The 23,729-nt window shown below is 47.2% G+C and overlaps 2 protein-coding genes and 1 long non-coding RNA gene across 3 annotated transcripts; 1 reads left to right on the top strand and 2 right to left on the bottom strand.

The window, feature by feature from the left end:
* Positions 1–11,257: 11,257 nt before the first annotated feature.
* HOXA1 (homeobox A1) lies at positions 11,258–14,070 on the bottom strand. Its single transcript, XM_045792986.2, has 2 exons — positions 13,253–14,070; positions 11,258–12,742 (listed from the first exon to the last, which is right to left on the bottom strand). Exons 1-2 carry the CDS (start codon positions 13,893–13,895, stop codon positions 12,387–12,389), a joined length of 999 nt encoding a protein of 332 aa, XP_045648942.1. The 5' UTR covers positions 13,896–14,070; the 3' UTR covers positions 11,258–12,386.
* Positions 14,071–14,141: 71 nt separating this feature from the next.
* Positions 14,142–17,868, top strand: LOC123789147 (uncharacterized). Its single transcript, XR_006778690.2, has 2 exons — positions 14,142–14,361; positions 17,733–17,868. It is a non-coding gene; the product is annotated as an uncharacterized LOC123789147 (long non-coding RNA).
* A 132-nt stretch (positions 17,869–18,000) lies between these two features.
* HOXA2 (homeobox A2) lies at positions 18,001–21,484 on the bottom strand. The gene is made up of 2 exons (XM_045792985.2): positions 20,066–21,484; positions 18,001–19,419 (listed from the first exon to the last, which is right to left on the bottom strand). Exons 1-2 carry the CDS (start codon positions 20,448–20,450, stop codon positions 18,680–18,682), a joined length of 1,125 nt encoding a protein of 374 aa, XP_045648941.1. The 5' UTR covers positions 20,451–21,484; the 3' UTR covers positions 18,001–18,679.
* Positions 21,485–23,729: the final 2,245 nt, after the last annotated feature.

Below are 23,729 nucleotides of genomic sequence, written 5' to 3'. Positions count from 1 at the left end.
TCATAAAACCTTAGCATTTGACCCAAATCACATGTTGATCATTGCCCCAACCAGAACTAAAGGCTTATTCTCAAGTTACACATTTTGGAGAAAAAGGAATGTCATCTCTAATTGTTCTTTAGGACTTCTAAAATTTTTTTATTTATTTATTTTAAGTAATCTCTACACCCAATGTGGGGCTCAAACTCACAACTGAGCCAACCAGGTGCCCCTATTCTATAGGACTTTCATAATAAAATCCTAAAAGCTTAAATGCCTAACTAAACTCTAATAAAAATATTAATACATAATGTAATATAACATAAATTAGCTAATAGGTTATATGCTTCATAATGCTTTATAAACTCCTTGAAAAGGGGTGGTACCTCCTCTCTGTAAAATTTTACATCATCCCTGAATAAATGTCTTAATTAATGAAGGAGCAAAGTCATGAGACAGGATTTAAATATAAGGCAGCAAGAAAAACTAGAGTAAGAAGATGAGAACAGAAGTCCCACATGGCGGGGAGAGGGGAGAGGGCTAGTGGAGGTCAGGAAAAGGTGAAGCTAGATGGAATTCGCAGGGCCAGAGGAGTAAACCCATAGGTGCTTTGCAAGGGCACCTGCAGCTGATAGATAGGGAACCAGTCAGCTCACACAGTTACAGATGCTCGGTTAGGGACTGGACTGGATGCTTTCAAGTCATTCTTAGTTAAGAAAGAGAAAAACTAGGGAGAAAAAGAGAATGAGAAAGAGGAAAGGTAAGAAAAAGAAAAGTTGGATCAGTGAAATGACTTCGGGGGAAGAGTACATACAATGTTTTGAAGAATAAGTACTCAGAAGCCAGACTGCCAGGTTAAAGAGTGAGCTTTGCCATTTTCTACCAGAGTGACCTCTCCTCTTAGTTTCTTCTCCTTGAAAATAGGGATTATAATAGTACCTACCTACACCTCACAGCGTAGAGGATTGAAAAGAGCCAATCCACGTAAAGTGCTTAGCATAGTGCCTCACACAATGGAAGCTATCAACAAGTGTCAGCCACTGTTGTACGTAAAGGGTCAGCCTCAGAAGAATAACTACTCAAGATGATAAGATAGGAAAGCTATAAAATAAAACAGAAAATAAGCTGGGTCTACAACTCAATTAGATAAATTTGCATTTTCTTATTGGGCACACGGCCATCTTTGGCTCTTTAAATATATATGTTCAGGGTTTTTTTTTTTTTAAGATTTATTTATTTTAAGAGCGGGAGGGGCAGAGAGAGACTCTCAAGCAGACTCCCTGTGGAGCGCTGAGTCAGGAGCCAGATGTGGGGCTCCATCTCATGACCCTGAGATCATGACCTGAGCGAAAATCAAGAATTGGGTGCTTAAACAACTGAGACACCCAGGCACCCCAATATATTTGTTTAGGTTTAACAAAGCAAAAAGGATGTGCACTAAAAGAGCCCAGGGTTGGCTGGCTGGCTTAGAGGAGTATGTGACTTCTGAACTTGGAGTCATGAGTTCGAGCCCCACATTGGGTGTAGAGATTATTTAAATAAATAATATTTTTTTAAAAAAAGATTTATTTAGGGGCACCTGGGTGGCTTAGTCAGTTAAGTGCCTGACTTCAGCTCAGGTCCTGATCTCGGGGTCCTGGGATCAAGCCGCGCATCTGGCTCCCCAGGGAGCCTGCTTCTCCCTCTTCCTTGGCCTGTCTCCCCCATTTGTGTTCTCTCTCTCTCTGAAACAAATACATAAAATCTTTAAAAATATTTAAAAATATTTATTTGACAGAGAGAAAGAAAGAGAGCACAAGCAGGGGGAGCAGCAGGCAGGGGAAAGGGAGAAGCAGGCTCCCCACTGAGCAGGGAGACTGATGTGGCGCTAGATCCCAGGACCCTGGGATCATGACCTGAGCTGAAGGTAGATGCTTAACCAACTGAGCTACCCAGGCGTCCCTAAATAAATAAAACTTAAAAAAAAAAAAAAGCCCAAAGTTGGGGAAAAAGAGAAAATAGAATTTGAAGAAGCTGTTCTCTGGCCCATCTTATATAGAGAGATACTTTCCACATTACAGAGTCCAACTACCCTCCTACAATTCCCAGCCACACCTCCATGGCCTTAAAAAATTTCAAAGCACCTTGGGGCACCTGGCTGCCTCAGTCGGTAGAGTATGTGACTCTTGATCTCAGGGCTGTGAGTTCGAGCCCCACATTGGATGTGGAGACTACTTATAAGTAAAGTCTTTCAAAAAAGGAAATTCCAAAGCACCATCATTTGGTATATCACACAGTACATGAATCAGGATTCTTAGTTGTGAGCAACAGAAACTGACTATTGGTGATTTAATTGGGAAAGGAACATACCGGTAGCTCAGATAATTGCTAGGAAGACTGAAAATCAGGCTAGATAAATGGAAAGCTTAGCATGTCTGGTGAGACCACTGCCTCTGCCCTGAACTCGCATGCTGCCACCTACACTGCCAAAGCACTAGACTTGCTACTGCGTGTCTAGCACCTTCCCTACGGCTGTGCTGAAACAGATGGGGCTTCCAAGAAAGCAATGATATGGCCTTCTCGGACTCACAGCGAGAAATTCCCTAACACCTAAAATACAAACATTTTAAAGCTGAAGTTAAATTTAAGGGTAGTCTTAATTACATTACTCTCACGTTTTATTTTTTAGCTTGAGATGGAAAAAAATATTTTATCTCACATTCTTAAGATATGAGGCTTCAACATGTGAGGATTACTGTAACAGGCTGCAAATTTAACTCTTTAGTTATTTAATGGTGAGAAACTTAGAGAACTTCCCTAAGCCTCAGTTTCTCCATCTGTAAACGGGGATAAAATAAAACCTACATCATAAGGCTACCATGAAGAAAAACTGAGATAATGCACATAAGACTCCTAGCTCAACGTCTGATACAAAGAAAGCCATCAATAAATGTTAACAAAAAAAATAAGTTGTCACAACTCGCTAGAGTCTGGATCTCTTTAGTAGAGCTACTATTTTTTGTATAAGTAATGAGTTGCAAATTAAGCCCTTATGGTCCATAGGGAACAGATCAGCGTAGCCAGAATGCCCTCAAGTTTCAGGGTGCCTGAATCAGGCAGCAACCAGGGAGCTAACATGCTATCTGAGTGGCTTGGGCAGGACAATTAAGAAGCTTGGTTTCTCTTCTTGATTTTGTCTCTGTCTCATCTGTCAAACCATACAAAGAATTTCTGAAATTGAAGAAATAAAATGCATCATCCGGTTTCTCTTTACCCGTGGGAGAGATGTGCACAGTCACCCTCTCTGTAGGATTCATGTAGGTAAGTAGTAAGGAAGAAACCCTCTGGCCATATATCTAGGTATTTAAATCTGCTTATTCTTAATAACATTTAGATCTTCAGTATTTAATTATTAGTGTAATTAATTACTGTAATTACTATACTTAATATAGTAATTAATTATTGATGTTATTAACATATCTATCCTGAGATTAATTTTGCATGCCATTTTTAATATCCACTTAAGTACATATTAAAGATATAAGCAAATATTTTTTCTTACCACTGTTGCTGCTAGCACCTCTCTGAGCCTCAGTTTCTTCACCTAAAAATAGAAAGACCAGATTAGATGATCTGTGATTCTATAACTAAATAATATCACTAACATTATAATGTTTGTAATAATGCCAAGTCCTCATGCACTTATGAACGTTGGAAAAGTAGGAAGAAGCGAAGTACATTCTTCTTCATACAACTCAATCTGACGTCCTATAAACTGAATACTGGGAATAATTGGCTTTTAAAAACTGGCTCTCTTTAGGCCTCATAACATATTCCTTTAAGTTCTTGTTGAACCTGGTTCCTCTGGTTATTCTCAGTTAAGAAATGCTAAGTTGCTGGGGTTTTGTTTTGTTTTGTTTTGTTTAAGTTTTATTTATTTAAATAATCTCTACACCCAACATGGGGCTTGAAATCACCACCTGGAGATCAAGAGTCACATACTCCTCCAGCTGAGCCAGCCAGGTACCCCGACAGGTGCTAAGCTGTAAACTATGAAGGCTAGTGCTTTTGAGTGAAGGCAAATTCTTCTCTTTTTCTTCAAACGTGAATTGTGACTGGATTTGCAGTATATAAAATGACCAAATGAAAACTGAGAGATGGAATATCGTGCATTCAAATGTTTCCAATCCTGTGGATGCTAGCTTTCATAGAAACAAAACATCTGTATTTCATATTGAATATTCCCATTTTTGTCCACATTAGGCATGTCACGGACATAACTTGTGAACATAAAAGGTATCTTTTTTCTCCCTGCAAATTATTCTCTTAATCAATTGGTGTCAGATATGGGGGAAAAAAAACCTTTACTGTTAAATTAGTCCTCTCATTGACTTTATTGTTAAATTTGATCTCTCTTTAGCTTTGTTTTCATTCAAGTATTTGTCATTTGCTTATTTTCCCAAGAATGTGTAGCTACAGTTTGCATACTTGTCTGATATTAAAATCAGTTTCTCCAGCTAATTCTTCACCAATGAGCAATTACCCACTATAGTGCCTGTGTCAAACAGAGATAGCCTGGTAACTCTCTGTAGAGGATTTATATGGTTGACCCTGTGGAGAAGCACTACAATTCAGTGGGTAAGAGTCTGGGGCTCTGGATTCAGTGGACAAGTTACTTAACATCTTGGACCCCTCTATTTCCTTAGCTGTAAAATCAAAATAATAAAAATATCTCTTTCTTGGGTCTGAGTAAGATTTAAATGAGTTAGTGTATGTTTAGTATTTGACATAGGGTTTTGCTCAGAGTAATCCTGAATAAATAGCAGATTTTCTGGATACTGAAAAACCATATAAGTTTTAGAGAATTACTTAAAAGCCAGCAAGAACAATCACCTTATTTTATAACTTAAGGTTAAGAGCTCTGCCCAAGCCCATACTGTGAATGAGAAAAGACTGAACGCAGGTGTCCTGAATTCCTGTCCAGAGCTCTTCTAAAAGGAACGTCTCTTCAGATCACTGGAAGTCTAGCGCCCTGCCCTCAGGAAGCTTAAGGTCCATTTGGGGAGCCAAGACTAACACAAATGGATAGTCTAGTTCACAATCCCAGTTAGGTACTGTGTAACAAAGCTTCCCGCATAAAAGGTAGAGTTTCGAGGAGGGGCTCAGCTGAAAGCGTGGGAAGCAGTACAGGCAACTTTCTAGAAAGAAGTGAGACTGGAGGCAAGGCGCTGGTTGACTCTGCAACTGAAAGGAGGAGGGCATTGGAGAAGCAAGGAGTTCCCTTGACTAGAGAAGCCTTAGTCTCTCTCCGAACATCCAATGTTTAGAAACTTATCACCCCTGCACTCCCCACCTTCCACCTTTCAAAACATCAAAGTTGAACTAGAAGGAGAACGAGTATGTTAGTCAATTAAACATATTTTGGAAATAGCTGGGAGGAGGAAGCAGGGAGTAAAATCCCCCCCCCCCGCCCTTTCACGTCTTTAAGATGAACTAGGGGACTAGGCTTCCGACCTGGGTTTCTCCTCCTGGGGAAGACATGTTCTGTCCCTCAGCCGGGGTTCAGGGAATGGAAGCCCCGAGCCCCCCACCCGGAGGAGTCACGCGGCCCCCTGAGGCATTTGAGGCCGCACCTCTCTGCTCCGCGTCCCGGGGCACCTGGAAGCAAGGCGATGCTGGCGGGGAAAGGAGGGAAACGGGAGGCCTAGTGGCCCCCCGAGACAAAGCGGGGCTCTTCGCAGCCTCCGGGGAGGTGCCCCGACCCACGCTCGGTTCACAGCCAGCCCGCCCCGCGCCGCGGCCGGAAAGCGCGCAGGCCCCAGGCCGGCCGGGCCGCGCCGCCGCCACACCCGCGAAGGGCCCGGATGCTGCTTCCGCCCCGCTCTGCGTGGGGGCCACGCGGGACGCGAAGGGAGCCGCGGCGTTGGCCGAAGAGTTCGGAGAGAGGAGGCGGGGACGCGAAGGAGGGAAAGCCGTCGTCACCTTGGTGGCGGGGCTCCGCTGCACCGCTGCGGGGCGCCGAGGACCGGCGGCCTCTCCCCGCGGGCGGCCCGGACCACGCGGCGCTGCCCCGCGAGCGATCCGCAGAGCCGAGCCTCCGGCAGTTGCCCCGGCGCGTCCTGAAGGAAGGGCCTCGTTTGTTCCTCCGAATGGACAGATCCCCGGAACCGTGTTGCTCATACTTGGCGGGGAGGGAGGAGGGTCCCTACTCGATCAAATCGTGGCTTTCTGCATTCTCGCTGTGGTTCTGGGGCGATTTTTCTTTTTTAAAGAAGCAGGCTAAAATGTCCAGTGCGGCTAAAAAGTATCGAGTTTAAAAAGAAAAAGAATTTAAATAAATTTTTGCTCTATTTTCGGTTGCAAGCCGTCGCAACCTGAACGCCCAAGCCTAAAATGAAAATATAAAACAATCTGATTTCTATAGATTAGGCTTGTGACTGGACGTTTTCCACCACGTTTTTAATAGGAAAAAAGTGTAATGGGCTATTTTTTTTTAATGGAGACACATATTTTAGTTGCATCTGGAAATGTTGAGAAAAAGAAACGTTGGTCTTTTCATTTGTTTCCAATAAACCCCAAATGCAATCTTTCCAGACTGTTTTACAGGGCGTAATTAGGGTTTGAGATTGGGTGGGGGGAGCTTCGTAGGCTAGCTCTACCAGCAGAATTGCTTGATTGATATTTGCTTTCCTGTTCTGCAATCGAAGTTTAGCTATATTTGAAGGCTCTAAAGCGCTGGGGATTCCACTGACAGCCATAGGTGTCCCTTTGGGCAGCAGGTTTCTGCTGAGATCAGTAGGACCCCACCAAGGAAGGAAAATGTGGAAAGTTGTGTTGCAAGGCAATTTTATGTTAAATTGTATGTGTATTTGGTACATGAATGAGTCGTGAAGAAAACTAAGAAATATGAACCAGGGCAGTTCCGGAGGCTATGCTGTGTCATAAACCACACAGAAACAAACACAGAAAAAGATTTAGGGTTAAGACACCTCCTGGAATGTTCCTCGCATCTCTAAGCCCTTTCTAACTGATCTCTAAGCCCTTTCTAGCTGATGCTGACAATGTAATGGAGCTTGAACTTGGACACAGGCAACTCCTCTTTCATTTATTGTTCCCTAGTCTAGGTTCAAAAACAACAACAAATATGTATGTGTGTTGAATTTTACCTGTTCTATTTTTATATTTTAAGAACGTTCGTCTTTGGGGCGCCTGGGTGGCACAGTGGTTAAGCGTCTGCCTTCAGCTCAGGGCGTGATCCCGGCGTTCTGGGATCAAGCCCCACATCAGGCTCCTCTGCTATGAGCCTGCTTCTTCCTCTCCCACTCCCCCTGCTTGTGTTCCCTCTCTCGCTGGTTGTCTCTATCTCTGTCAAATAAATAAATAAAATCTTTAAAAGAAAAAAAAAAAGAACATATGTCTTTAACAGCTAGTAGCCCAATATTTTATTCTTCGAACAAGATGGTAGAAACATTCAACTGGAAGGTTGTTTCAAAGATTCAAGTAATCTTGGTGGCTTCCAGATCAAGGACTTAGTGGACGGCTAGGAGACCAGAAATGGAAGAATGTGAACTATATCCAGCCTGAAACAAATCACATAGAAAAAATGGGAAGGGGCAAAATCAAATCAGAAATTTAGATTCAAGAAGTGCACTGGCCTCAGATGCTAAACTGCCCTGGTTTTTATTTAGGAAGTAAGGGTAATGATACTAGCCAAATCAATCCACCTCTGGACACCTTATTGTTCTGATTCATAAAATGAGAGGTTGGTTAAATGGGTCCCTTTCAGGTTTTTTAGAGGTATTTATTTATTTGGCAGAAAGATAGAGAGCACAAGTAGGCAGAGTGGCAGGCAGGGGGAGAGGGAAGCCCGACTTGGGGCTTGATCACCCTGGGATCACGACCTGAACGGAAGGCAGTCGCTTAACCGACAGAGCCACCCAGGCGCCACTCCCTTTCAGTTTTGAGCATCTAGGCACAGGAAGTCCTTTGGCAGAACTGTGTGCTCTCGGAATCGGAGGCAAAAGTAGGCTTATCTATAGCAGAAGGTCACCAAAGTTAGCCATCTAGTGTGTAGCGTCTCTGATAAGGACGAGCTAACTTGTGCTCTTGTGTGTATTGAAAAAAAATCATAGCATTTCTAAGAGTGAGAGGGTTATTTTACAGTCCCATCCAAAATAAAGATGTTGTCCCTGCATTGATTTCAAAATTTTAAAACAGAAGGGTATCCTGTCATTCAAAACAGTAAATTAAAGACTCAGACTCCAAGAGCTTCTACTGCCAGAATGATTATTCTTCGGGAAGAAGCACAAACAGCAGTGACCGTTTTGGTTTTTTTTTTCCCACAGACGTGCTCAGCCATCAGAAAAGCTTAATAAATCCCTATTTAGTATGCATTTATGCAGTGATTACATGAACTTTGACCTCGGGAGAGCTGTAGCAATTAGCTTCAGTGACCAGCATCTTCTCCCACCATTCCCAACTGGCTTCCTTGGGTCTTCCTTTCTCATCTCAATAGTCTATGCACTAGGATTGCATAAAATTTTAAAGTTGACTTTCTACTTGAGGTACTTGCTTTTGCACAAGTGAATTACCCCTTCCTCCCCTCACCTCCTGTCTAAAAAGTCATCTCAGAAGGATATTGGGGCTCTGATTGTTGATATTACTCAAACGCAAATGGATTTCAATTCAATCTTACCCTGTACTTCGCAAGGAAGATAAGCTCTAACGGCCCAAAGAGCCTCATTTCATAGCTCTTGGCATCTGAAATAAATCGGATCTCTTCTGTCAGGCTAATTTAACATTTTAAAAATATTCAATGTAATTTATTTTAAGTCAAATGAAACCTAGTGGATTGGCAGAAAGCTAGAGAAGGAGAGAGGCGAAGGGCAGCTGGAAGCTCCTCTCCCCACCTAACAAAAAAAAAAAAAAAAAAAGCCAGGAAGGGAGAGGAAAGTGTTTTAAGTTTCTAGTAAACACTGTTTAGCAAAAGAATAATAGGAAAGTTGCCCCTTTCCCAAAGAGGGATGGAACTATAATTGTTGCCTTTAGCAGAGAGCTCAGATAAACCGCGGGGACTCATTCTAAAGTGACCCATCACTGCATTCATCTCTTCTTGAACTTTCAGTGAACCTGAGATTAAGCAGGGGTGAGCAGCTAAGCAGTTTGTTGTTAGCAGCCTTTTCAACAACCCTTTCAGACTGAGTAAATATTGATCGGTTTGAATCTGATTGCCCCAGAGGAAAACACCATGGCATCTGAATAGCCTCCAAAAGTAAACTTTCAAAGGTGAAGCCAAGAGCAGACTTTAGAGCAAGATCTCAACTCAGCCTTAGGTTGGGGACACCCTGAATTTCGGGTGTACTTTGAATGAGTGTGAAGGAAGTGAGGAGAAAGCTTTTGAAAACTGGATTGTACCATAATTATCCCAAGTCCCTAATTGAGACTCTTGTCCTTTTTAAATTTATCAATAAGATGCTATTTTCCGTTTTCCGTCTTTTGTTGTTTCAGTCACCATTGCTGTCATTTTTCAGGGAGCTAACCATGCTCCTCAGAGACCAAAACAGAAAAGGAGAGACCTAGAAATAGGATGTGGTAAGCACCTCTGATTTAATCGATTGGGACAACTAAAAAGATACAAATGTTTTCCTCGTTGAAAGGTATATTAATGTTTCCTAAATGCATTGCTTGTTAACTGATTTATTCCACGACCTAGAGAAGGCTTTGGATGTTTAGCCATAATTTATTGTTCTCCTCTCTCTCGGCTACATTAAAACCAGCACCTTGAAGACTGGAATCTCCAGGATTTCAGCAGGTCCAGCCCTGCTTTTAGATATTGAAATTACGGCAGTGGCATGCAAATGACACTTTAACACATTAAAGAATTTGGAAACGAGCCATCTGTTTTGCTGTGTGGCCTTACACTAATAAACAAAAGATACTGTATAAGGCCAGGGTGGGAAATGAAAGAGTTGGCCGACTTTGAAGTTCTCCTCCATCCACTCGAGTCTTTTAGAGGCAACCCCAGAGCCCAGGATCCAAAAGCCAAAGGGAGGGCAGCGGGTGCCCTTGATATGGCCGCAGCAACAGCGCCTGCAAAGTCCAGGCTCGCCCCCTTTGACAGGGAAGTACAGGAAATCTCCTGGGTGCTCTAGAAGGCCTGCAAATTCCAAGTTTTTGTAGGATTTCTCCTCCCACTGCCAGCCCATCCTTTGTAAAACACCCTTTGGAGAGGAAGGAAGTCATATGCCTGTATTTGTGATGCTGTATTTCTCCTCTGCCCTTGGGGCTAAATTAAAGCCTCTGAGAATGTGTGAAGGTAAAGGAAAAGTGGTAAGAGGTCTGGGAGGAGAGCCATTTTGAACACTCTGACTTGCTGGCTTCCTCCATTCGAGAACAGACATTTGCGGCGGTTGGAAACAACTCGAATATGGAAAGACTTCAGGGCAGCTTTCAAAAGTTCACCTGGAAAAATCTGTTGAGCCCAAAGAAGAAAATAAAAAGTTTTTTTCTGGGTGAGGGGATTAGAACGGGGTTATGGATGAGAACAGACCCATTAGAGCCATGCGGGCTATGAAATCAAAGCTGAATCTGATAGGAATGAGAGCCAGAGGGGGTGGGCAGGAGGACATGTAGAGAGTGGCAGGAAGGGACGGACATTGGAAGGAGGGATGGGAGGAGAGACGCAGCGGGTTTACTGAGAATAGACCATACTCGGTTCTAAGGGTGGAATATACTGGAACACTGCCTGACAAGCCGAAAAAGAAGAGGGGTGAAGTGGAGGCCTCATCCTCAAACAGCTTTATACTGGAGCTCATTAAATGTGAATCTCTTAGCTCTTGGTTCACTGATGTGAGGAAAGACGGACTGAAGAGTTTGGGCTTTTGAAGGGGGTTCTGTTTATATATACGTCAACATTCAGTTGGAGGTGAAAAGGTTAGCACTTGACCCAGGAAGTATCCATGTTTGTTTCAAAAACAGATCCGCTTCATAAATTTCTTCACCATTCATTTTTTTCCATTATGAACTTGGATTATAATAAAGGAACTATTGTTATTTTAAAGAAAACCAACCTATTAAATAGGCATTAGCTAGGTGCTCTGACACTCACAAGGGAAGTTTCAGCTACATAAGGGAAAGCATTTACTTTTTTTTTCAAGAAAAGGCCCACCTCTGAAAGTACACACCACCCTTCCCTCCTCCCCACGTGAAATGAGCCAACAATGTTGGAACCAGCAAATTGTAGCCAAGCCAAACACAGGGATGCTTAAGCATATGTGAAACTTGAATATATTTATTACAGACATCTTAAGACCCGTAAACTCTGCTCTGGATCACATTACTCCAGGATCTCAGAGCTGTTCATGATTGTACAGGAAAGGGGGAATATCATAGGCTCACAAAGAATAACTGATATAACTCAGTGTGGTACTTCGGGGACATCAAAACATTGTGCGACATGCAAAAGACTATTCACGAATCACACAAAATATACATTCATTGTGCCATCCATCACATTAACAATTGAGCTGAAAATACATCAGATCCAGCTAAGATAACTGTGGGAGGAAGAAGCTGGGCGGAATAATACCTGTAGGTTCTGAATAATCCAGCACAAATTTTAAATGGAGTGTGGCCAGAGAAACAATAAACGGGTGGGGATGGGGAGAGACTTAGCACAGGAAGCAAGGTTTTCGAACCTTGTGTTCTGTAGGCCTTCTCAACTCACTGAAAGAACAAATGCAGGCTACCCTCTGAGGCATCTGACTGAGTTTAAGTGAGCAGTTTTATTCTTTCACCTATAATCACATATAAAATTGTACCAGCTTTGAGTTACCCACCCTGTTTTAGTCACTTAATCTAAACATTTCTAGAAAATCTGTATAAAGATAAATCTCTCAGGACAAAGTATTTACAACCAGCAAACACACACATGAAATCGAATTAAATAAAGGCATGAATTAATTGTGTAAACACACTCATAGTGCATCTCTTCTTTATGAGCTCCTGGACTCCCCTTTCCCTCTATCCTACTTTAAGGGCAAAGTAGGGGAGAACTGTAAATACACAGATAGGTAAAAGGCCTCCCTCTGACATGTTTCTGCTGGCAAAGGGGACTATATTCCAAAGGACATCTGAAAGGAACAGATTCTGCGGAAATCTCCTAAAAGCAGGGAGGGGTGTTGGGAGCCATCAAAAAATTGATTATGGCACCTAATCTGCATCAAGGAGTTAGCACACACACCCCAATCAAGCCTCTAATCTAGAATTCTCTGGAAACACATTATCCTGGCCAGGAGCTCCCCAGATAGGATCAGAAAGGAAGAGAGAGACTGTAAATGGAAAGGAAGATAAGCTAAGAATGTGCTTTGGGTAAGAAGTCCCCAGCCCTCAGAGTAGCCTGGGCTGCGGAGTCTGGGGCTGGGTGGGCCTCAGTGGGAGGTAGTCAGAGTGTCTGAGGTAGAAGACCCCGGGGAAGGAATGCAGGGCGAAGAGCTGGACTTCTCTGAAGATTCCTCGGCCTTCTCCTCACTTCCTGGCGGGGTGGCAGGAGAGATGGGCAAGAGGCCCTCCTTCTCTCGTTTCTTCTGCTTCATCCGGCGGTTCTGGAACCAGATCTTCACCTGGGTCTCATTGAGCTGCAGGGATGCGGCAATCTCCACCCTGCGGGCGCGCGTCAGGTACTTATTGAAGTGGAACTCCTTTTCCAGCTCAGTGAGCTGCTTCGTGGTGAAGTTGGTGCGCACTGCGTTGGGTTGACCCACGTAGCCATACTCTCCAACTTTCCCTGGGGGCATGGTGGGGAACGAGGAGAGAGAAAGATAAAAATTTTTACAATCCATATGAGATCCCCTACACGCTTCAGAGCAACATTCAGGTAAAGCGGAGATCAAGAATTTCTCAACAGAAACGGGGCTGGGAAAGGTGACTGATGAGGTGTAAAGTGTTAATCTGAAGTCAACCGTTAGCATGGTCAGACCGGTGATTAATGGAACCTGGAGATATTAACAGAACCACCCCCCCACCACACACACACACACACACACACACGCACAGAGACACACACACACCCCTACCCACTTCCTATGCCAGAACCTCTAAAACTCAGCCCCTTAGGAAACACAACAGTCCCAGATCCTCCTTTGCCCCACACACCTGGGCAATCTCTCCACACCGACCAACACCGGTGGGAAGAAAGAACTTTAAAAAAAAAAAAAGTATTAATTTTCCTTGGCAACTAAGCAAACAAGCTCCTTCCAGAACCATCAAGGAACATCCAAGGAATGGCAAGACTGACCTGTTTTGGGAGGGTTTCTTTTGACTTTCATCCAGTCAAATGTCTGCGCTGGAGAAGACGTCTCTGATGTAGGGGAGCGACAGGCTTCTTGGTGGCTGGCGTGGAGAGGGGACAAGGAGTTATTATACGTGGCCAGGGCCAGGCTCTGGTGCTCTTGTCCATATGAGTGGTGAATGTACTGAGGCGAGCCCACCGCGCCCCCGGCATAACCCTGGTGGTGGTGGTGATGCTGGACCATGGGAGATGAGAGGTTTCCAGAGTAAACTGCGGGAGCGCACGAGGGGTACCCACCACTTACTTCTGCTTCCTGATTTAACGCGTAATGGCTGTAAGGCGCGCCGAAGTTCTGCGCGCCGTAGCCTGGACCACAACTTGAATGGGAGTAGGACACCCCCAGGTTCCCAGGAGTCTGGTAGGTGGCCGGTTGGGGGTGGTGATGGTGGTGGTGGTGGGGCGGGCTGATCTGCACCCCCCTGCCCACTAGGAAGCGGTCGTCGCCGCCACAGCTGTTAGCACTGACTGCGCACGACTGGAAAGTTGTAATTCCATGGTCGGAAGGGTAGGCTCGCGCTGAGCAGGTCCCTGAGTCGCCACCGCTGAGGATGGGGTATTCCAGGAAGGAGCTCATTCTTGCATTGTCCATCTGTCACTGAGGGACCGGGTCCTGCGAAGCCCTGGGTGACCGTGCCAACTTTCTCACTTCCTCCATGGGGCCGGAGAAGAAAAATGATATGAATGTACAGTGCGCAAGAGGGGGGGCGCGAGGGCGGAGGGCGCAGGGGGAGGGGCACGTGACTATGTCAGCCAATGGCGAAGCCTCCTGCGAAAGTTTGCTGGCTCCCGCGGTGATGGATCACCGTTTCAGTGGCATTTAAATCCCCGGCGCTCCTCAGTCTAGGTGACGCGCAGTCGCCCCCCCAGGCAGCCCAGGCGGCGGCAGCAGCTGCGGCGGCTGCAAGGGCAGATTCGGAGCGCTGGGCCGAAGAGGAGCAGAAGCCACCTTCTGCGCGCGCTGACTCCGCTTTCCCCCCCTCCGGGAGGTGGGGGCTGGGAGGCATCCCCGTCTCCGCCCCCTCCCCACCGTGCACAGAAAGATGAACTGGCAAGAGGTGAGAAGGGAAGAGGGCTCCGTCTCTCTTGGGTCGGGACTCAGTGGGCTCGCTGGCCTGCCACTAGCTCAGGGGCCGAGCCCGCAGTGCGCGGAGCAGGAAGGGTAGCTCCCCGGGCGCTTTCAGTACACAGTCCCTGCTGTGGTGCCGGGGCGGGGAGGAACGCAGAGGGCAGTGGCGTAGGACGCGGCCAGGCCACCAGCTCTCCAAGCTCCGAAGGGAGAGGGAAGTGAGCAGGGCATTGGCCTGGAGGACCCCGGGTGGGCGTGGAGGGGATGAGAGCAAGGAAAACACACACACACACACACACACACACACACACACACACACACACACTTCCCTTCTCGAAGGAGGGTCTCCGAACCCTACTCCCTCCACCCCAACTGATTATTAGCAAGGCAATGAGGAGCTTCTGTAATTCGACGCCCGGGAGCGGGTGATTGGTAGTAGTTAAGCTTGCCGGAAAAGGCCGGGGGTGGCCGGGCTCTTCGCCCTCCCTCTGTCCTCGCTCTCCGCCCCTTTCTCCTCCCCACTCAGCTTTGCTCCGGGAGCCCTACGGGACCCGGAGCCGCTCGGCTGCTGGATTTTGAAGGGTAGGAGGCGGGGGAGAAAGATGACGCTAGCGGACGTGGCCAGCGTGGGGGCCGGGCGGTGCGCTGCAGGCCATCTGCCGGCTCCCCGGGACCCAGGAGTCTGCGCGCTCCGGCAGGGGCCTCAAAGGGCGAGACCACAGCTCCCACGAAATACGCTGCACTCCCCCCGCAATGATGCTCGTTTTCTGGAGGGGGATGTTAGGAGTGGTAGGGCTTCCTTTATCCGCTAGCCGCCCCCCCCCCATTCTACTGCAGGTCCGAAGTGGATAGGGGCTGGCAGGTGGGAGGGGCGGTGGACAGATGGCTGATGGTGGACGGGATATTTTCTTCTTCCCCAACAACACATCCTCCCCTTTGTAACTGACTGTGGAGTTCCTTGTGTGAATCTTCAAGTCTTTCCCTAGAGAGACACGTGCAAATGTGAGCGTCATCCCAGGCCAGGGGTCCTGTTCTCCATCACCCTCATCCTACCCTGATGCTGACGGGGTCGTTAATTGCTGTTTACTATTAGGTTTGGTGTCAACCCTTGGCTTGTAGAGAGAAAATGCCAAACTGAGACCGAGAATTAATGCATTCTTAGGTAAAAGAAATCAGAGATCATCCAAGAAGCTTTGCAGCCAATGCAGTATAGATTTTCCCTGACCCTATTTACCACATCGGAATCGGACAGATAAAATTTATCTGAGGCTGGGGTTCCCACTCCCCTCTAATTTCTCTCCCCAGTTAGAATAAGGAAGTTTTGCTTGAGGCAGGCACATTTCAGATGTGTGAGTCAACCTTTCAGGTTTCTGCATTCTGTTCTCCATATATAGAAGTCTCCCTCCCCCCAACCTGCCCCCTCCCCAAGAGGGGAAACTCTTGCAGACATTTGACTACGGATTCCCTCAGTAGCGAAGAAACATTCCCCCCCCCAAAACATTTTCTTTTGAAATTCTATTTTTCTGTGACCTTTGACCCATCCCCAACCACGGTTAACAGAGCACAGACAGAAAAGGTCACTCCTGCCCCAATTTCAGCACCTGGGGACGTTCATCTTCGAGAAGGGAAAAGGAAAGGCGGCCCTCCTGGAGGCGGCTTCCGTGGGAGCTCCAGGCTTCCAACGATGGGGAGAGAAGGGGCTCCTGTCGGGGAGGAGGTAGGACGTGAGAGGGTCCGTGCTGGCATTGCGGACGATCTACTTTCCGAACCAAAGGACGTTCTTTCCCCTGGTCTCATTCCTGTCCCTTTGCTGGCTTCTTCAGCCCGGGTTTGTGCAACCCCCTTGGCCGCAGGGCTTGAGCCACAAAGACGCCCTGGGCCGCAGCCGCTCTCCTTCCTCTTGCAAGTTCTCAGCCCTTGCGCTCCACTCCTTCCACTTCTCTTCCTCCCTCCGGGCCTCATTCCAGAGCCAGCATGGGTGGGGGTGTTTTTCTTGGGACCACATGCATGCACTTGCACATAAGCCCTTGCAAGCACTCGGGCCGGCGACCGACCCACCTCCGCGCACTGCTCCGGGCTCCCGGCAGGCGGGACTCTCGCAGCCGAGCCTGCTCCGCCCCGGCTGGCCGCCCAGAGCTCAGCTCTCCCGGTGCTGCTTACAAAGGCAGTCTCCTCTGGCCTCGAGCCCGTAAGGCTTCCGTAGCTCGGTTCTTTCCCCACCCCCACGAAATCCTGGGGCTCATTCCGCCTTGTAGAAGACCCTGGTTTTCTGAGCGTGTAGGCCAGCGCCCCACGACCCGAGCTAAAGTCTCTTTTAATGCCCTGGGAGAGTGGGCGAAAGGAGAGCTTGGTCACTCTTTAGATGATGGCCTGCAAGCGGCTTGCTGGGCTCAAAGCGCCTCTTTCAGGGCTCTTCTACTGGAAAGGGAAGGAGCAAGGAGGAGACAAAACGCCGCCGAGGCCCGGAGCTGTTCATGGCATCCGCGGCCCAGCCAAGCTGTTGTTTTAAAAGAGCAATAAAAATGAATTATGACTAAACGCCTTCTAACTTAATGCTTTCGGACGGGGATCCCCGGCAAATACGTAAGAGGATTTTTATTTGTGCATGTGTTCCTGCAATTGATCTCTTTGATGACATTCTCATTCATAGAAAGCGTTTGATTTATGAGCGTAGGACGAATCGCAAACAGCAGCGGCTCAGCCCTGGCTGCGGCCGGGCCGCCCTGCTCAGCTCCGCGCCTGGGGCTGGAGACCCACCGGGGTCCTCACAAGCCTCCAACGCTGCCAGGATTTAGGGGGCAGAAGGGTGGAGGAAGGCAGGGTGCAAACCCATGGAGAAAGATTGCAATTTCATTGTAACTTCCAAGCCTTAGCTGTTAAGAGCCGGGTTCCTAAATCAACCCGCCCCCCACACATGTTGCTTACACGCTGCGTTTTCTCACGGTAAGTAAGTAGCCATCACAGCAGAGCTCAGTAAGGGAAAAATCAGCATGGGGAGATGTAAGAAGGGGGAAAAAACCAGAACAACCCAGTAACGTGCCCTAGATCACATTTTATTGATATTTCATTTAAAGTGCTTTTTCTCTTTCTCTCTCTAGAAACTGGGTTAATTTATAACCTAGGGCGCAGAAACTCTCCATTTTAAATCTCAACTTGGTAACCTGACTTCACAGCTTTAATGATCCATTATTTGCCATGTAAACAGATTTAAGAATGAAATATTGATTTTTCTGATCCTGAAAAAAGAATCCTAGAATGATTGAACCAGAGGATTGGAAAGAAACCTTTCTGAAGTGCATTTTCCAGCTAGTAACCATTGTTTTGTTTTTTTGTTTTGTTTTGTTTTTCTCTACCTTTTAGGTCTGTTTGCCTGGACCCATCAACAGCTGGGAGGCTAATCAACCACACTGAAAATGTTTCCGGGATTGTGGGGGAGGGGTTGGAATGTAGATGTTTGAAACAAATGTGTATAAATAAATGAATTGTTGATAACTTAGTTATTGACCTGAAGACTGGTAGCTTGTTAAAGAAACTCCATGTTCCTCCTTCCTGGAGTTGGGGGTTTCTGTAGGCACTTTATTGCTCCACTTTCAAAAGCTTGGGCTTGGCCCAACTCAGAGGCTGCCCAATCCTGTTTCTAGTACCAATTTAAATCTATGGCTTGAACATCTACACTGAAAAACCAAATCCATTCCCTTTAAAAAGAAAGAAGGAAAGGGGGGGGGAAACACTTCTCAGAAGTCCTAACCATTTTCTGGCTCTCTTTTTTGTTGTTGTCTATTGAAGACTTTGAACACGCCCCCTTAATAAATATATTAAAATTGAAAAAGAAGATGAATTGTGACCAGAATTTTATTTACCAAGTTAGACTAAAAGAGGAAAAAGAAACCGTTATGAGCCTTGAGAAAGAGGGGGGAGAAAAAAATAAGAAAGCTACTTATAGCAAAGGAGAATTTATTCTACCAAAAATACTCATGACAATGCATCCTAATGTAATACAAAAATAAACAGAAAGTGAAGATACAATTATATGATCACTTTCTTGCAGGCCTCATATATTGCTTTCAGGAAATCACATAGAGGGTCGTTGGATTAGATTTAGAACAACTAAATAACTCCGAAATCATCTGTAAAAGATGGCTCTGAAACGGGATCAGGAGAATCACTAAACAGAAAATCTTCCACATTTAGAGGAGAGACAGGGTGGGTCAAGAAGAAAAGAAAATAAAAATCAGGAATAAAAGAAGGCCGAACCACCTGGTGAAAGGGGTTTTTGTTTTGTGATGCTTTGTTTTGCTTTAATGTTTTTAGTAATTCAGATGCTGCAAGTCGATTGTGGTGAGTGTGTCTGTAAAAAAGTCAAAGCTGTCAGCTGAAATATCTACGGGACTGTCGAGGGAACCTGGCAAACTGGGCGAGACAGCGTCTGAAAGCTGCAGGCAGGAATCTGCGGAAAAAACGTTAAAGTCCTGCAAAGAGGGGACCTCGAGGGCCTCGGGACTGTCATTGTTTAGGCCAGAGCCACAGTTCTGGCCCATTGTTGACAAGCAGTTAGAAACAGTGGGTGACTGGTGCTGAAAATGTTTCAGATTTTTCTCATTGCTGGTTAAAGGCGAAACTGGGAAACTTTGGGAGTCGCCATTGTGTCCATTGGGAGCCTGCTGCTGAGAGAGGGCATTTTGCTGAAAAGTGTAACCTTCCCTCTCCAGAAGGGCCCCGGAGACGCTGAGGGCTTGCTCAAAGAGCGACTTCTCCTCCTCGTCCTCCTCCACTTTCTCAGAGTCTTCGAGGCTTTTAAATTTCCCTTCGCTGTTTTGGTTCTCCTTGCACTGGGTCTGCCTCTTGTGCTTCATCCTCCGGTTCTGAAACCACACTTTCACTTGTCTCTCAGTCAAATCCAGCAGCGCCGCAATTTCCACCCTTCGGGGTCTGCAAAGGTACTTGTTGAAATGAAATTCTTTTTCCAGCTCTAAAAGCTGCGTGTTGGTGTAAGCAGTTCTCAGGCGCCGCGAGCCCCCGCCGCTGCCATCGGCGATTTCCAGGGATTCTGCGGAAAGGGAAACCAACAAGAGACACACGCACAGTTGGAGGTGGAGGGGTCCGAGCGGGGTTATTCCACTGGAGAATAAATATAGCAGAAAAGATCAACTGCAACAAAATGGCCGCCCCTGGATGCAGGAGAGCTATTGTGCTGCCTTTCCTGGGAGCCCAGCCCGGGGAGACCCCATCTCTTCCACCTCCATCCAATTCCTGCCTGTGGCTCCCCCCAACCTCTCCATCCGGGAGCAAACTTTATATTAGCCACACCACAATTTATAATTAATGCATCAGCTGCTTAGCTGAGCAAGAGCGATCTATCACTCTTCATTACTGTCAAAAAGCCAAACTCTAGGACAACTAGACAAGAGGAGGTCAGTTCCAACTCAAATAAATCATCCCACATTACACAAGTTAGGGAAAGTTTTCACCCCCCTCTTCTTAAAAATATATGTGTGTTTCATTGTGCAGCGCAGGATCCCTTTTCTCTCCATCAAACCCACTCCTGAGCCCACAGGGGAAGGGAAGGCAGCCAAGCATCTCTCCCTCTCTCCCCCTTCTCTCCCAGCCCACGCTCCCCTCCCCCATAACCGCTCCCCGGGCAGCCCAGGAGGGGAAAAGGGTCCCGGGACCTGGGGCCAAGTCTTTGGACTGACCTTTGTGGCTGAGGCAGGCAGGGCCGGTGGCGGCGGCGGCGGAGGCGGAGGCGGGCGGCAGCGCGGTTTTCTTGGCCGCCTTCTTCTCCTTCATCCAGGGGTACTCGGGCGGCTGCAGGGCGCCGGCGGGCACTGGGCTGCCCCGGCTGCCCGCGGGGCTCGGCTTGGGGCGGCCGCCAGCGCCGTGGCGAGGGTGACTGCCCGGGTTCAGGCTGGGAATGGTCTGCTCAAAAGGAGGAGGAATCAGTGTCGAGTGTGAAAGCGTCGAGGTCTTGATTGATGAACTTTGAAATGTATCAGCGACAGGGGGAAAAGATGTCAGGCACTCAGCGAGCGACGGCTGGCTATTGATAAAACCAATCTCTCGCTCAAATTCGTAATTCATGGCCTTCTCCTTGGAGCCCCCTCGGAGAAAAAGTTCCCTCTTCTGGAGGGGCTTTGGGGGGGCAAGGCCCAGGAAAAAGGCGAGAGCAGAGGAAAAAAAAATCTATCATAGAAGATCGCTGCTGGGGTGTTTTTTTTCTAATTCACTGATTACAGCCGTATGGGGACCGCGCTACTATTAAACTATTGAATTCATGGAGACAAGGTTGAAATTGGACCGAATTGGCTGTCACATGATTGCTTCTGCCCAATGACAATTTGGGCTTTAATCAAAAGAAGCCACTGTCTGTTTGATTGATCCAAAAAAGTCGGGAAGGAACGCCTCATTGGGGGCCAGCGAGGCTTTATTTACACTTTTTGCAGGGTAAAAATACATATATGTGGGTGTGGGTGGGGATGCCCGGGAGTGCGTGGGGGCGAGGGTGCCTGCCTGCCTCCTGATCGGCATAGATCGGGTGTGTGCGCCTGGGAGTGTGTGGAGTGTGAGTGTGTGCGAGCGTGAGCCCTGCTGCCGGGCCCGCCGGCGGCCGCCCTCTGCCTCCCCCGCACACTCCGCGCATTGTTTGGGACTGTCGGGAAGACGCCTCGCACCTCACAAATCATTTAAGCACCTCAGTCTGACGCCTGCAGTCATTAACAAAGTAATCCATTAATCTTCAAAGTTTTGACACCCGAGAGCCCCGCATCCCAGCCACATAAGTTCTGCTAAGGCAGGAGGAAGGAGCAGAGGGAGAGGGGAGAGGAGACAGGGAGAAGAAAGAGAGAGGGAAGGAGGGAGGGAGAGAGGGAGGGAGAGAGGGAGAGGGGGAGAGAGAGAGAGAGAGAGAAGGAGAAGGAGAGAGAGGAGACACAGAAAAGAGAGGATTCATTTTGGGGTCTTCCCTCTTTTCCCTTTTCCTCCTCCACCGTTTCTAAAACCAGTTCCTGGATCTCAGAAGTGATCCTTGTTTTCCTTCCTCTCTGTCTTTCCCTCTTTTCCTCTTTCTCCCTCTTCTCCCCTCTCCCCTTCCCTCTCACTTCTATCTACCTCTCCTTCCCCAAACCCCTCCCGCATGCCCTCGCCCCCCCCCAAGCCCAGCTTGGAGTCCGCGCCCCCAGACCCGGACCCCAGCCCATTGTTAGCCGGCTTTTCCAAGGCTGCCTTGCATCTGGCTCCAGAGGGAAGCGGAAGACGGGAGGCGGCTCTCGAAGCTTCCCAACCTTCCTGTGCCATCAACTTTTCAAGAGTGGCTCGAGAAAGATAGATGCATGTGCCAAGCGAGACAACAACCCCAGGTCCATGTGTCCAAATCCCTGTAGCCAGGGCGGCGGCCAACCAAAGCAATGCCACCCCGAGCAGGCTCCTGCGGCTCCTGGCATTCTAGGTTTCATATCCATAGGGCTCGGGTGCGGTGAGTATTTCTGATTTCCAGGAAGTCTGTTGGAAGTTAGCAGCAGGGAGGGAGAAGGCGCTTGTTCCTCTCTCTTTTTTTCCCTTTTCTCTTCCTCTCCTTCTTCTCCTGGTCCTTGTCGCTCTGACTGGGGGCTTGTGGGTTCAGATGCAATGCGTGTTCCCTGGCAGCCCAAACTGCCTCCCGCACCTTTCCGCTCCTGGGCCACCAGGGATGTTTGCACTCAGGTTCTGCTGTGGGAAACAGCACCGCAGGTGAGAGAGGGCAACCTCAGGAGGAATTAGGAAGGTTCTCTTTTTCTCTGTTCACGCTCTCTTTTTTTCCAATTCGGAGACTTGAGACTGAGGACATCTTGGACTGTGCTGGAGGGTTCAAAAGATAACACCTTTAGGTACCAAACAATAACTTTTTAAAAATCCACCAAGCCAGAAAGAGGGGAGGAGGCTGAAAGAGAAATCTGAGGGTATCTCTTTTCCCTCAAACCCCGAGGAGGATGATTCGCTTTTGCTTCTTTTGAAATGGACCAAGTGATCAGACTCCCCCAGGCCGGCAGGCATCCGTGGCAGGAAAATAAATCATTCTGATGGCCAGGGAGAGAGAGGTTGGTGAGGGAGAAAAAATCTACGTAGAAAACAAGAAAGGCCGACCACGGCACAAGGCTAGGACTCCATTTCTGAGGCCGGCATCAAAGGGGGCTTGGGTGGAAATTAGATATAAAGTGGCCTCCATCACTGCCTAGCCCAGAACATCGCCTTACAGATAGAGATGCTATTTTGGAAAATGCGAGGTTTTTCAGTTTTCTTGCTTTTATTCCAAACAAAGCTCTGAAGGAAGTCTGGGTGCGATCAATCTTGCTCACCAAAAGCCTTGACAGCTTCTGGCCCTTAAGAACACATTTCAGCTTCGAGCTCTTTCCAAGATCAAATGTGGCCGAGCAAAGAGGAGAGCAGGAAACGCAAGTAAACAAGGAAAACTAGTCTTTTTAAAGATATCTTTTGGGCAGCAGGAAGAGTTATAAGGCTGCTTTTAGGAAAGGTGCTTTTGCACATTCTGGGATAGTGGCTTTGGCATTTGTTTTTACCAGAAGTAATATTGAGGGGCTAAGGGGAGGGGGAGTTATGGAGAGGGAGCAGCGCTGCCCCCATATCGCTGAGGCTTTGTCAGGGGCTGCGTGGGTGAGAGCTTTCTGCTCGCCTCAGCGGCCTTAATTCAAATACCATCTGGAAGCAAACCCTTTTCTTTAACCATTCAACACTGAAATCTTCCCCAAATCTATTACTTTAACTCAGGAATATTTTAATGAGGACTTATTTTTAATATCTTTGAAGCTGGAGGTGAGATCAATTATTTTTTCTTTGAAACCTAAAATGAATGTTTTGACTGCCAAGATATGGGAAATCATATTGGAATCTCATTTAAAAATCTGTGCCCTGAGGGAAGGAGGATGCCTCCAAACCAGTCCCCTCTCAGCTAAACAGTAGGTTTTAGAAATGGGTTCAAATAGTGGTATCTCTGAAAGATTTTCCTCTGTGAATGGATAGCGCTTGTGCGCTCCTGTTTTCTCTCTCTCTCTCTCTCTCTCTCTCTCTCTCTCTCTCGCACTCTCTCCATTGTACCTTATCTTACCGGGTAATTTTATACACTTCTGTAAAATTTTTACTTATAGAAGACTTCTGTGGTTACTCAGCCTGCTCAGTAGATCTGAACAACCACAAGGGCGGAAGCTCCGGTCCTCACAAAGACTGGTTTTCCAGCCTCTGGATTTCTGAGGTGCGCCATATTTCGGCAGGGAGGTTGGGGTGGGGAGGGGAGCAAGTCTACTCCTTCCATAGCCCAAACTCTTTAAAAATAAAGAAATATATATGTGTATCAAGAGCCCCAGAACAGAT

This window comes from Ursus americanus, chromosome 3 (genome assembly GCF_024610735.1).
Source record: "Ursus americanus isolate L20-20 chromosome 3, mUrsAme1.1.p, whole genome shotgun sequence".
In the NCBI taxonomy this organism is placed as follows: domain Eukaryota; kingdom Metazoa; phylum Chordata; class Mammalia; order Carnivora; family Ursidae; genus Ursus; species Ursus americanus.
This window is presented reverse-complemented; position numbering and strand designations above follow the sequence as displayed.